At 51.2% G+C, this 12,861-nt stretch overlaps 6 protein-coding genes across 6 annotated transcripts; 2 read left to right on the forward strand and 4 right to left on the reverse strand.

The window, feature by feature from the left end:
* Positions 1–442: 442 nt before the first annotated feature.
* Positions 443–2,204, forward strand: PIG-S (GPI-anchored transamidase GPI17; the record flags this gene model as incomplete). The annotated part of the gene is made up of 4 exons (XM_056638509.1): positions 443–514; positions 618–680; positions 746–1,826; positions 1,891–2,204. The coding sequence occupies 4 exons, from the start codon at positions 443–445 to the stop codon at positions 2,202–2,204; spliced, it is 1,530 nt and encodes a 509-aa protein (XP_056482016.1).
* A 427-nt stretch (positions 2,205–2,631) lies between these two features.
* Positions 2,632–3,759, reverse strand: N7509_013873 (uncharacterized protein; the record flags this gene model as incomplete). Its single annotated transcript, XM_056638510.1, has 1 exon — positions 2,632–3,759. One exon carries the CDS (start codon positions 3,757–3,759, stop codon positions 2,632–2,634), a length of 1,128 nt encoding a protein of 375 aa, XP_056482017.1.
* A 613-nt stretch (positions 3,760–4,372) lies between these two features.
* On the forward strand, positions 4,373–5,502 carry sod4 (mitochondrial 37S ribosomal protein mS42; the record flags this gene model as incomplete). Its single annotated transcript, XM_056638511.1, has 4 exons — positions 4,373–4,423; positions 4,492–4,669; positions 4,776–4,900; positions 4,972–5,502. 4 exons carry the CDS (start codon positions 4,373–4,375, stop codon positions 5,500–5,502), a joined length of 885 nt encoding a protein of 294 aa, XP_056482018.1.
* A 224-nt stretch (positions 5,503–5,726) lies between these two features.
* On the reverse strand, positions 5,727–6,683 carry N7509_013875 (ubiquinone-binding COQ10-like protein; the record flags this gene model as incomplete). The annotated part of the gene is made up of 1 exon (XM_056638512.1): positions 5,727–6,683. One exon carries the CDS (start codon positions 6,681–6,683, stop codon positions 5,727–5,729), a length of 957 nt encoding a protein of 318 aa, XP_056482019.1.
* A 467-nt stretch (positions 6,684–7,150) lies between these two features.
* N7509_013876 (putative C6 transcription factor) lies at positions 7,151–9,029 on the reverse strand (the record flags this gene model as incomplete). Its single annotated transcript, XM_056638513.1, has 3 exons — positions 7,151–8,453; positions 8,570–8,721; positions 8,790–9,029. The coding sequence occupies 3 exons, from the start codon at positions 9,027–9,029 to the stop codon at positions 7,151–7,153; spliced, it is 1,695 nt and encodes a 564-aa protein (XP_056482020.1).
* Positions 9,030–10,741: 1,712 nt separating this feature from the next.
* Positions 10,742–11,670, reverse strand: N7509_013877 (uncharacterized protein; the record flags this gene model as incomplete). Its single annotated transcript, XM_056638514.1, has 3 exons — positions 10,742–10,947; positions 11,041–11,201; positions 11,381–11,670. 3 exons carry the CDS (start codon positions 11,668–11,670, stop codon positions 10,742–10,744), a joined length of 657 nt encoding a protein of 218 aa, XP_056482021.1.
* Positions 11,671–12,861: the final 1,191 nt, after the last annotated feature.

A 12,861-nucleotide genomic window follows, 5' to 3' on the forward strand; every position in this document is an offset into this window, starting at 1 on the left:
AAAAGGCGTTATTGGATAGGAGAAAAGATACCCGGTATGAAATATAATCTACTTGCATATACACATTTTCCTCTTGCACTGCGCATGTGTGCCTGGCATACTCCAGATTCCCGTAGATATCGTGGGAGGAGCTGAAGAGAATAGATCAAAAGCACAAAATATTCTGTCAAAAACAAAACTCGAGGAAGTGTTACCAGAATTGATACATCTAGTAGTACTAGTAGTACCATGGTCGATATCCGAGGTCGTAGTAGTTGGCCGTAGTCGTTGTAGTCGTAGTTGTAGTTGTTAGCAGGCACCTCCTTGTCCGCCTTCTCCAACTTGAACTTGAACACCACCTCTCCTCTCCTCTCCTCTCCTCTCCTCTCCACCACCCCTACGTCCTCTTTTCCTCCCTCTCGCTCTGGCTGTGGTCGTCCAGAGCACAAAGCATGCCCTCGTCATGACCGCCAAATCTGGAGACCCCGTGTCTCCTCCGGCTGAGGCCTCCACTCCCTCCAAGTCCACCCAGCGCGTCCCCGCCCCCGAATCCCCCCCAGGCTATCCAAACGCGATTCCGAGTCATTGCAGCCTTCTGGGCAGTCATCATCTTTCTGGGCTTTCCGATATGGTGGCAGACTACTTCGATCTACCGGGCACATCTCCCCATTCAAGAGATGGTCGATTGGGCCGATGGCAAGGTAAGGACACTCTGTGCGTCGCATCACAACAACTATCCTCGGAATTTTAACACCCTCTCCTCTAGACATGTCGCCCCGTCTATCCCCTTGAGATTCAAGTCGTCGCACCTTCATTACAGCTGCCCGAGTCTCAACATCTACTCCGAACCACCCAGCATACTCTGGACGATCTGAACGAGTTCGCCGCTCATCATCTCCGGCTCAAGTTGACCAACGATACCAACGGTTCGCCTCCACGCACAGGCAACGATGGGGTCGACACCCTGGATAGTACCCCAGAACATGCGGCAGATATCGCATTGACAGTCCACGTCCGTCCCGAGGAAGGCCTCGTCGCTCCGAGATCAGAGCTCCAGCCGCACACCACCCAGCTGGACGTTTTCTACCCGCCAAGCCAAATCCCAAGTCCCTCGACCTCCAACCCACCTCTCTCAATCTTTATCGCGCAGGAGTTACAGCGCCTCTATGGCGAAGAGAAGGCAACCATCGCGCATATCCTGTCCGGAGAAACAGCCGGCCTGGATTCAGCGTCTCCCGAGCTCACAGAGAGCATCAGCAGACGCCTGCGACGATCCATGAAATACGCAGAAACATACCACCTCTCCTTCTCCCTCTTTACGCCCGGATCTGCGCCATCCTCGTGGGATATCGAGGCCGCTATCCAGGAATACCTCGCCCCGCTCCTTGACGCCTTCGCACCCATCAGCAACTTCACAATCGATACCCAGGTGCAACTCTACGCCACCTTCTCCCCGATGACCCCGGCCCCAATCTACGACGAGGCCGAAGCAGCATGGACTCTGAAGAAAGAGGATCTGAGCGCGTTCATCAATGCCGCAGAGTGGCCATTGAACCCGAGCATCGGCAGCGGACCAACCCTCAACTTCATTCTCTACGTCCCCGACCCATCGCAGTCGCCCATGATTGTCAAAGAGAATCGTGCCTCGAGCTGGATTGTCCCACAATGGGGTGGCGTGTTCCTTCTCAACCCGTCACTCGCAAAAGGCCAAACTAGTAATCCTGCGTACCTGGAACAAGATTCGCTGCAGTCGGCTTTCAAGACCTTCTCCCATCAACTTCTCACCCTCCTCGGAACCCCGAGCACCCCCCTCCTCCCTTCCCCTCCGTCTGCAGACCCTCATCCGCGTCCGCGCTGCGTCTCTCCTCCTTTCAGCCTCGTCGACTATGGGCTCGCTCGCCCGGTTGACAGAATCTCTCCCCTCCATCCCCATCCCAGCAAACGTGGCATCCTCCGTTTCCATAACCCTATCCCATCTATCCGCTACATGCTCTCATCTTCGCGAGGGTCGCTTCAATGCCGCTCTCGCTAGTGCCCGGGTCGCAGAGAACGAGGCCGAACGCAGTTTCTTTGAGAAGACTATGGTTGGTCAGGTTTATTTCCCGGATGAACATAAGGTCGCTGTTTACCTGCCTTTGTTGGGACCTATTGGGGTTCCATTGGTGGTCGGTTTGATTAAGGAGGTTAAGCGACTTGTTGCGGCGTGGAAGGCGAGGCGTGTGTAGGCGTTTCGTTAGTTCAAGTTAGAATATAATGCATCTTACATTTTCACACCTCAGGCTGGGTATACTGTATTCCAGCTAGCCGAGTCTGCTTAACTCGTATAAGTGTAGCCGAATTGGACGTGGAAATTTGAGCGTGGAGCCCAAGTTGGAATGTATCAATGCCCTTTCAAGGGTTCTATGGTTGAATGGTGTCCAGGATGGACTTGGACTACTACTACTGGCAGTATCAGCAAAGCAGAACAACCTATTAGACAAGATCCAAGGATGTGTATGGTGAAGTACTAGTAGACCTGGCTTGAACTTAAATATAACTCGAATTTAAGAAATAATTCGATTTAAAGAATATAAAAATGGATATCATACTAATAGTAGTACACCGGCAATGCAAAGCTAAACAACACACTCCGTCTTCACGGTAGACTGAGACCTACTTCTCCTCCGTAACTTTATACGACGGGTTCCCCTTCCCATCACTAAACCCGACATTCTTCATCAGATCCGAAAAAGTCGTATCCGGCCTCGCAACCGTACCAGGATACGGCTCCGGACCCAGAAACTTCCTTGACTGCGCAAAGGCTCCCGGCGGCGAGCAGATCTTGATGCTCTCCGTACTGGGCTGGCGCTGTCGGGGCGGCGTGACTGGTGCCGGAACGGGATTAGGCAAGCTAGGCAGAGGCGGGACGTCCTTTTCTTTGTCTGATCTTGAAGTGGTAGTGGGATTGAATAGGCTGCGGACTCGACTTCCTGTGCGGGTTAGGCGTGATCTGGTGGATCGTCCGCCTACTGAGTTCCGTGCTGAAGGGCGGAGGAGGAAGTCTGTTCTGTAGGAGGCATCTTCTGAGGCCATTGGGCTGGATATTCCCATTACTGCGCCGCTGGATGTGCGTTGGGACCAGTGAGGGATGAACTTTTGGTCTTGGGGACGACTCTTTTTGTGCGCGCGTCGTCGGAGACAGGTCGTTATTAGTAGGGCTAGGACGGCCCCGAAGATGGCGCCGGGGAAGAAGCCGGCTATTATTGCCTTTGGTGGGAAGGAGTCGCAGCTTGTTGAGGCTGAAGGGGATGGAACGATGGTGAATGTTGCACCTGTTGAGCCGGTTGAGGTGGATGGAGAGGCGGTTGTGGTTGATTTGTCGGCGACGCAGACTTTGTCTGAGACGCAGGAGTAGCCAACTGGGCAGCAGGAACCGCCGCAGGACTTGAGTTTGCTGTCTAGTTTGGTCGTCTTGACGGTGCTCTTGGGGTAGGTGGTCGCGTTTTGCTGTTGGATGTCGCAGTCGATGGGCGAGATGTAGTCACAACTTTGGCCGGATGGGCAGCAGATGGCTGTGGTGTTATCGCTTGTGCCGATGCAGATGGATGATGTTGGGCACCAGAAGTTGTTAGGGAATGAGGTGCCACATTGGTTGTATGAGTTGGAACAAGTATCGGTGCTGCGTCCGAAAAGTTCGGGTGTATCAAGTGCGTGACCGTGAGTGGTTTGCAGGATGATCAGAAATATCAGAAGTAGAAGAAATAGTCGTTTAGGAACGATGCCCTCCGTCGACCCCGCCATGCCCGTAAATTGAAAAAGAGTATCTCTGAGTGATTTGGAAAATATCAGATGTTGATGGAGGAGTAGCAGTAGCAGTAGCAAAAGTGCTCTTTGGGGTGGAGATAGAAGAGAAGTATGGTGAACAACGAAAGAGAAGATAGTTGACGAAGCAGAAAATGAGCAGAATCATAGACAAGGGGATTGATGGTAGGCTCAGGCTGAAACGTGAACTAAATTGGGAGTTCAACACAAAGGCAGTGAATGGCATGGCGTTGAATCATTCACCGATACAAAGGGAACTGATCTATTCCGGGCACCAGCACGCGCTGGACTGGAACAAACAGTTTCAGGGTGGGCGGCAGGACTCGAATGCAGCATGTCGGGCGCCAAAGTCTGAATTAGTGTTGCAGAATGACATGATGGTGGGTAGTGCAGAGTGAATACAGGAATGTGAGAGGTTGAAATGGGCCGAGATGGGCGCTTAGAGAGTGGAGGAGTGGTGGAGTGTATACTTAGTGTTGTTGTATACTTCTGTGGTAGTTAGTGCCAAGACATTAGTCAGCAGCGCGTCCATTTTGGAAATTTCGAGGTCGACGACGATTGTAAAGCACCTCCACTCCCCACCCCCGAAATCATGTTTAGTCGTCTCGCCCGGCCAAGCGCTCTGCGCGCGGCTTCCTTCCAGGTATGCTCCATTCGATTCCATCTGTCAATTCTTGAGCCCCGGCTAATCCTGGAACCTTGAACCTCTAGACACCTTCCTCTCTCCTCCGATCCCAGACCCGTGCCCTGCACCGCATCCCCCAATTGCAGCATGAGAACGTCTACAAGGAGAATGGTGTACCTGAATTCATGTCGCCTGAGGCATACGATTTCGCCTGGACCCAATACCAGACCCTCCTCGTCGATAAGCTCAACCTGTTGACACAAGGTGAGCCGAGCCCGCACCCGAACCGATCCCGCGGATATCTTCATGACATCTCCGTGTCCGCGCAATACATACAGAATAGATCATTGACTCTCTCCTTCTTCCACAGACACCGTTGATGCCGACGCTAAGCCTGGAGAGTTGCTGGTCAAGTACTCCAAGCGCCCGGAGATGGCCTCGGTCTTCAACTACGCCTCCATGGCCCATAACAACCACTTCTTCTTCAACTGCCTCGTCAGTCCCTCCTCCACCCAATCGACACTCACCACGAATGTACAAAAAGCTAACTCCCATCCAACTTCCAGTCCCCCGCCTCCACCCAGATCCCCGAAAAGTTCGCCAAGGACATCGTCGACACCTGCTCCTCCGTCGAATCCCTCAAGCTCGACTTCCTCGCAACCGCCAGCTCCATGTTCGGCCCGGGCTTCGTCTGGCTCGCCAAGAACCTCGAGCGCGAGGGCCTCATGCAGATCTTCTGCACCTACAACGCCGGCTCCCCCTACCCAGCCGCCTACTCCCGCCGTCAACCTGTCGACATGGCCACCCACTCCCCCGATGCGCCTCTTGGAAACCAGTTCGCCGGATCTATGGGCGCCCACGCGCAGAACCAGAAGAACCTGGCCCCCGGTGCCATTGACGTACAGCCCATTCTGTGTGTCAACACCTGGGAGCACGCGTGGATGATGGACTACGGTATCGCGGGTAAGGATGAGTACCTGGAGCGCTGGTGGGATCGGATTAACTGGGACGTTGTGTTTGATAACTACAATGCTGTTTCTTCGGTGAAGGGGCCGCGTGCCTCGACTACTCGGAGCCGGGGTTTGAGTATGCTTTAAGAGGAGCGCAAAAGCGAAAGCGAAAGCCGGTTTTTGTTTAGATAAATCTGTACTATACATATCATATTTTCTCTGTTTGATCATCAAGGACTTTGAATTGTACAGCGTTAGCCGAGCTCCATGTAATTGGTAGTTCTAGGTGTCTAGTCTAGTAAGTATGCACACGACCTCCATCTCTAAAGTAGTAATATACAAATGCCCTCTTCATGCATACAATAAGTCAATCACCTCCCATGCATCTCATGAATCCTCTTCTCAAACGCCTCAATCATAACCCCAGCCATCTGTCCCTCCACAGCCCCCATAACAGTAGCATGCATCTGGCTCCGAAATTCAAACCGCACTTCCAGATTCACCTTCGTCTGCGGTTGACCACCCTTCGCATCTAGGGGAACCAATTCCCACCGCGTAGAAAGATATTCAAAGATCCCCTCACTAGCACCGGGGAAGAATCCACTCAACCCACTCCCACCACTGCTACTCCCCTTCTCAGCACCGCCGTATTTCGCGCCGCTCCGCGCTTCAACGATTAAGTTTTTCGGATCGCAGTCGACGCGCGACGTGAATGTCTCGCTGAGAGGTCCGTAGCCGACGGTCAAGAATGCCTGTGTGGGATGACCTGTTTCTGGATCCCGGGCTGTGACGGTGGAGGCTGTGAGGAAGGGGAGGAATTGGGAGTAGGATTCCACGGAGGAAATTACTTTGAAGAGGTTTGGTGGGGCGTAGGGGAGGGTTCGGGTTGCGGTTAATACGCGTTTTGGTGAGTCGTTATTTCCGTTTGGTAAGAGGGAGGAGAGTGCGGGGAGGCCGAAGCTGCGTCGGGGTGCTTGTGTGCATTGTGATGAGTGTGTTGGTGATGGGCGGAGTGGGCGTGCGCCTTGTATTGTGCTGATGGTGCGCACTGCTTGGGTTTGGGGGAGGTTCAAGACTCTCGGTTTGAGGAGGTGGATCTTATGATCCAAGCTGCGGGTGGGTCGCATGGAGGAGAGGTGGGTGAGGTGAATTGAGGTGGTGTGGTGAAGTGAAGGAAAAGTGGTTGTGGTTCCGATGGAGCGGAGGTCTGCGGCGCGGCCCGTTCTGGTTTGGTCTGCCTCGGTCTGCGCCCATTGGAACTTGAAGAAGAGAACTACAGCTGCTGCTGTTTGGATACAATAGATCAGAAGTGTTTGATACTTTGTCATACTCGAATTATATTTCTATAGGAATATTCGGACCAACCCCAGTCCTCAACTAGACAAAACTAACTCTCGGGCGGATATGCAAGGAATTCATCTATAGTCGGAGGCACTGTGATATCCGGAGCCCAGAGCATATCCTGATCAGATGGCCCAAAGCCAGATATCCGACTGTCATACAAGCGCTAAATTGAGAATGTTAGCTATGCTACAAGCGGAGGAAAATGCTTGAAAGTAAGTGCAGGTAGTACTCACCCAGTCCATTTGCCCAGGCGTGTTAAGCATATCTTCAATCAGGCCAAGTGATGAGAGTGATGGCGCTTCACTGGAGTCATAGCCTCCAGTCTGCGGGTTCCCATTCAATTCACCGTTGCTGGTGGGATACGTCTCGTACAGCTGCCGATCAATTGAAGCAGGCACTGGTTGGAATGCCAATTTATCTAAGCGCCAGGTTAGTTGGAGTTGATGCGAAACTAGGCCTGGAAAATCAACTCACCATCAATTTCCATACTCTGTTTATTTGTGAACGAGCTGTCGCTCTGAGCAGGGCTGCTACCTCGAACTCGACCAAGCATGATTCTCAACGCGGTGTACCCTCGCTGTGTGTCAATAGACCGGTGCCGTCCTTCCTTGAAGATATGATATGTAGTCTCCAAGAGACGCAGAAGGTCATCACGTTCCTGCGGTTCCATGCGGGCGGTGTCGCGCTCATTCTCTTGTGAAAGCTCCAGGCAAAGAATCATAGCCGAAAGCATGAAGTCTGTATTTTGGAGGGAATTCATGAAGAATCGCTCCGCATAGAGTTGGCCACCTGGTAATGATTCCTGGTATACATCGGAATGGTGTCGCAATGTCTCGCGGGCCGCGTTCAAACAAGTTTGGCGCGAGTACGTGTACTTGCTATTAGTCTCAGCCATATACCGGCGGTGCATCACTACTCGAGCCTTCTGATAGAGTAACGCTAGGGTATATCTTTTCATGATAAGCTCCGTCGTCTCTGCAAAACATTGGTCAATCGGCTGGTATTGAAGGAACGGTGGCAGTAAATCATGCGCCTCCTCCAGCCGACGGTCGATAGCCAAAATCTCCTCGTAAGATACTTGCTCTCGTGAGTATGCCAAATCGGTGATTTGTCCAAAGCACTGCATGATGCGAGATTTGCCTCTTGTATACCCACACGGCGTCCATTCAGTACTGGGTCTCGAAGGTGGCAACTGAACGCTGTTTTCATCAAAGTCCATGTCGTGGATATTGGAAGGTAGTTCTGTATCATATTGCCAAGGCTGAATGGTTCGTGGAAGTCCGACCTGAAATGAGATGAGAGTATCAAGTTGGCATATCAGAGCCCAAAGTCGTCGTCGCATCTCGCCATCAAAAGGGGATAGGCTGGGATAATGACTAGGATCCCGATGGTATCCCATGCGCATGGCTAGGCGAATTAAGGTCCCGAAAAGATAGGAAACGCCAATCTGCGCGTCCTGACTGCGGTAGAATTCAGAGAGACTGTAAAAGAAAAGAGCCTCGACCTTGTATCGCCCTGGAGCGAGGTAGTTTGCTTGCACAAGGCCCTGAGCAGCTCGTTTTCGAAAGACATTCCAAGCTGTTGATGGATTTACCATGTTCACAGGCAGAGGCTCTTCGCTGCGATGATAATGAGACACCGAGAGGGTTAAAATGGCATAAAGATATGAGATCCACGTGAAGGACATGTCTTGGGGGGATTCCCAGAACCGTGCATATTCCTTTCGGAATGTCGGTATATGAACGGCAACTGCTCTGGTAGTCAGATGTGGATCATGGAGAGAGATGAGAAGGGAATGGAAGACTCACTCAGTGAAGGCTCTGATGTTTTCAAGAAACGAGATACTAGTCGGTCTGTAATCTCACGGGACGGTATATCGAGGAGCAGTTCCTCTTTGGTAATGGGTCTACTCATTCCGAGTAGCAGAGTTGGGGAGGAATCGTCCTCCGCGTCTTCCTCTGCCCCTTCATCATCCGTTTCTTCATTTCCATAGTCATCGATATAGTCCTTGACCCCATTGATCTAAGTCAAGGAAGTTAATCACATGGCAATAATAGATAGAGATGATAAGATGAGGAATCATGACCGACCTCTTTCAGAATGGCGCGCCAATTTGCGCTCTCGAAATAACTGGTACCCTCATCGTTCACGACCAATGTGCCCGTATCGTGAGGCGATCGGGTATCATGGCCACTCATGGATGATGGAGTCTGATAGCTAGGCCCATTCGCATCCACGATTTGCGGTTCCGAATTGAAATCAGGAACTTGATCGGATACCTGATCTGGGCCTTGATCAGGAGTCTGCTTCTGCTTCTGGGCTAGGGACATGACCAAGTTCTCCAAATGCTGAAGACGGTCCTGCACCAACGTCGGACTGGACTGGCCATGCTGAGGTTTGCCCCGCGGTCCGCGACCGACAAACGTACAGCCGACAGTATCTCCGCGCTTCTTACAGTTGTTGCAGGGGTAAATGCGATCGCATTTGAGTCTGCATGAGTTAGAAAACAATTTGAAAACCACAGAGACTCAGCCGACTTACTTGCGATACCTGCACGCGGTGCACGAGAACTGGACCCGCGTTCTCTTCTTCGGAGCCTCCCCACTCAGCGGGTCTGGGGGTTAGTCGCCTCGGACATACGGAGTAGAACAGGCTAGTCGGCCAAGAATAGATGCAGGAACGGAGCCGGATTGGAGATCGGGCCCTCCGCAGAAATGAGGGAGACTGAGGGGTGGTGGGGGAGGGAAAATGGAGAGGAAGAAAGAATTGGGGGCGTTCGGACTCGGATGACTTGGTTAACTCCGAAGTACTACTAGTACTGAGTAAGGCTGGTTGGAGACTCAACAGCCCTGGAATAGAATAATACTAGAAAGTTCTGACTTTAATGCGAATGACTGGAGCATATTTCGGAGGGCAGTATCAGAGACTAAAATTTAGTCTATGCAGGAACCCTCATCGGGGTTAAATGCATGACCTCCGGTAGGCTATTACTAGTAGTAGTAGTATCAATTCAAGAACAATTCCTAAGCTAGTACTAGTACTCATTATGTCTAGCCTTAACTAAGCTTTCAAACTACTAGTGTAGGATTGTTTTACTAGTAGCTTTAATTTGTCTGGGCCTGCATATTAAGTACTAACTACTGGCATGCTTAATTGGAGATATATAATACATTGGAGACACAAGACTTGGCTTCAAATTCTATTCATCTTTTGTTCTAAAGCTCAACTGGAATCTTTTGAGACGTTTCTAAAAGACCTCAATAATGCTACTCTTTTTTATTTCAATTCTCGCATTCGCTGCGGCAGCGTTATCTGCACCAGCCATTAGGGAAGAAAGGAGACCTGCGGTGGTACGATGCTCTGCTTGCACGAAGAAGCCAACAGCTAACACAGGACAGATAGCTAGTGGAGGAGCCCGTCTACCAGATGGAAGTATGGGGTTCTGCCATAGTAAATTCTGTTTGACAAGTCATGGATCCTACCGAGTTTCAAGACACAGGGCTAACTTGAATCCGCACTAGAAAACACCCAAGCAGGAGACAGGAATCTGTCAATGATGATGGGTAGCACGGGGTTTCAAACTTCTGTGGCGCCACTGTAGATACTACTACTATCTTGATAGTCTACGCCAAGAAGGAACTTACAACCTACAATCTACAATCTACATAAGCAAAGATTACCTTACTGACAGGGAACCCATGGTGTCCAAATCAACCATGTTCGTCCCCACCCAAACGAACAAGAAGACAATACAACAAGCCGCGCAGAACAGGACAAAACAACAAAATACAACAGAACAAACCGGAAACAGAGAACATATAATAAACGACAATCCCCGCCACCATTCCGGCCAAACCCCGGGCAGGTGGGAGAAATACATGGCAGCAGGGGGGACGGCCTGTGTGAGAAGATGATGAGCGGAACCACCGTCCGGACAGACCCCGGGGCAGGTGGGAGAAAAAGAAGATGTTCATAAAAAAAAAAAAAAAAACAACAACAACAACAACAACAACAACAACAACAACGACAACCCCCCCCCTCCCTACTTCCGGAGCCCCCGCAGCATCTCAGCGACACGCGCCTTGTGGTCCTCCATGGTTTTGACCGCGTGGTCCAAAGCGGCGGCAGCGTCGGCAGGTCCGGCGTTGGCGCGGGCCTCGCGGGCGGCACGGACGGCACAGACAGCGGCAGTGCCAGAGATGTTCAGGTCCTCGAGCGCCTGGAGGGTGGCGGTGGGGACGGAGGACTCTAGAGACACATCTTGATGTTAGTATAGGTCACGGTCTATTTCCCATAACCTATACTGCCATCGAATATATCTCAAGTTGCCCAGGTGCTTACCCTCGCCGACCCAAACCCACACCCAAAAACGCCGGCAGGCAGAGGGAAGCCACCCCTTGCGGGGATTGGCGGCAGCGTCGGCGGCGTCTGCTTGGCGAAGGGCGCGGGCACCCTCGGGGTTGTTGATGGCGGCAAGCCGGCGCTTGTCGGCGCTGTTGAGGCTGTTTTGACATCAAGTTAGCTTTATCAAAATGGTTCGGGGACGGAGACTTGGAGACTTGGAGACTTGGAGCCAGAGAGAATCATACGGGAATAGGATTTTAAATAGTAATAGATATAATATTGATATATGGCATGTCTAACTATAGTGACTGGGAATGTTGAGTGTTAGTATACTTACGAGATCCACCAAGCGAGAAAGACGAAGACGAGGAGGATGAGGGCGATAGCCACCACCATCACCTCCGTCTTCCACTGGTAGTTGTGGAAGACATCGGCGGTGGTGGTGACGGTCGTTGTGGTGGAGTTCGTCTCCGGGTCGTGGGTGAGGGTGGTGGTGGCGGAGGTGGAGGAGTGGGAGTCGCCAGAGGCTCCCTCGCCGGAGCCAGGGTTGGTGGTGGAGGTGGTGGTGAGGCCGGAGAGACCGACCAGGCCAGAGAGGCCGGAGAGAGGGTTCGCGGGCGCAGCCATCGTTGTGTGTAAGCGTGAAGAACTACAATCTGGGTGGCGGTAGCGCGATTTGTATACTGATGGCTACGGCAGGACGCGTCCTGAGATCAATTCTCAGGTATAAACTGATTGGCAGACCTAGAGCTGAGTTAAAATGGTTCACCCAAGATTCGAAGAAAAGTTGATCAAAAATATTTAGTTTGATCTTTCTTTACCCTTTGGCTCAAATCATTTCTGCCTCACATTCAACTCTATTTCACCCTGAACCAATATCTAGCCATTCTCACTTTCACCTTGATCTACGAATTGCGCTCAGGATCAAAGCATGAATTATTCCATTCGCTTAATTGAGTTTCACTTCTGTCCAAAGGTAGTGGTGGTTGCTGGTTATTACATTTTATGTTGTTCCTTCCTCCCCGTGCATGATACCCGATCTCCATCTCCATCTTCATAGCCGAGGCTGAAATTCACCTGGGCATCAAGGACTTTCTTTGCCCATGTAAGTCGTCTGGCAAGACCGCTGCGCATGTAAGGTTACTATCCTTGTCCGCTTTATCACTTGCTTTGCTTAGCAGACTGTGTGGGCAGGCCTTCAATCGACGCCCAGAAGATATTTGGTGCAATTTCGATGGCTTTAGTGTCATTTTCATGTATTTAGCACCTCAGAGGCACGTCACAGTGACCTTCAGCGACACCCAATGAACCTCTAGGGAGCTGGCAATCGGAGTATAATGCCATTATGCATCCCCCCCCCCCCCACATTGTGGATCACCTTAACCTACGGGTAGAGCGCCCTATAGCCGCATTGGCAATCGACCCAGTTGCGGCAAGTTTCTGGCGGCGTCGAAAATTGCTACTACTACCACTAGTTACTACTCGATACACAAGGTACTTGTCGGAGTTATCAATTAATAAAACAAACAATTAGAAGCATTTATTTCAAATCAAAATTCTCTCAAGAAGAATGCCACTCATTCCCAAAAGCCTTACTTGCTATACAAGCGGCACTGAACCATTCTCTTTAACCCGGACTTCACTTTTCTAGCTGCCCTATGCTTTCTTGGACGGAAATACCAATTTGCCATATTGACAATATGGTTATTGCTTTCCATGAGCTTTTCTAAATCAAGTGCAATGAACGTTTGGTCCTTCTCTGTAAGGCTCGGATCTCGAAAGCTGCGGCAGCACCAACACTCCATAGTGCAGTGGCCT

Source organism: Penicillium cosmopolitanum, assembly GCF_028827165.1.
Source record: "Penicillium cosmopolitanum strain IBT 29677 chromosome Unknown utg000012l:1.0-3308103.0:1.0-3310761.0, whole genome shotgun sequence".
NCBI lineage: Eukaryota > Fungi > Ascomycota > Eurotiomycetes > Eurotiales > Aspergillaceae > Penicillium > Penicillium cosmopolitanum.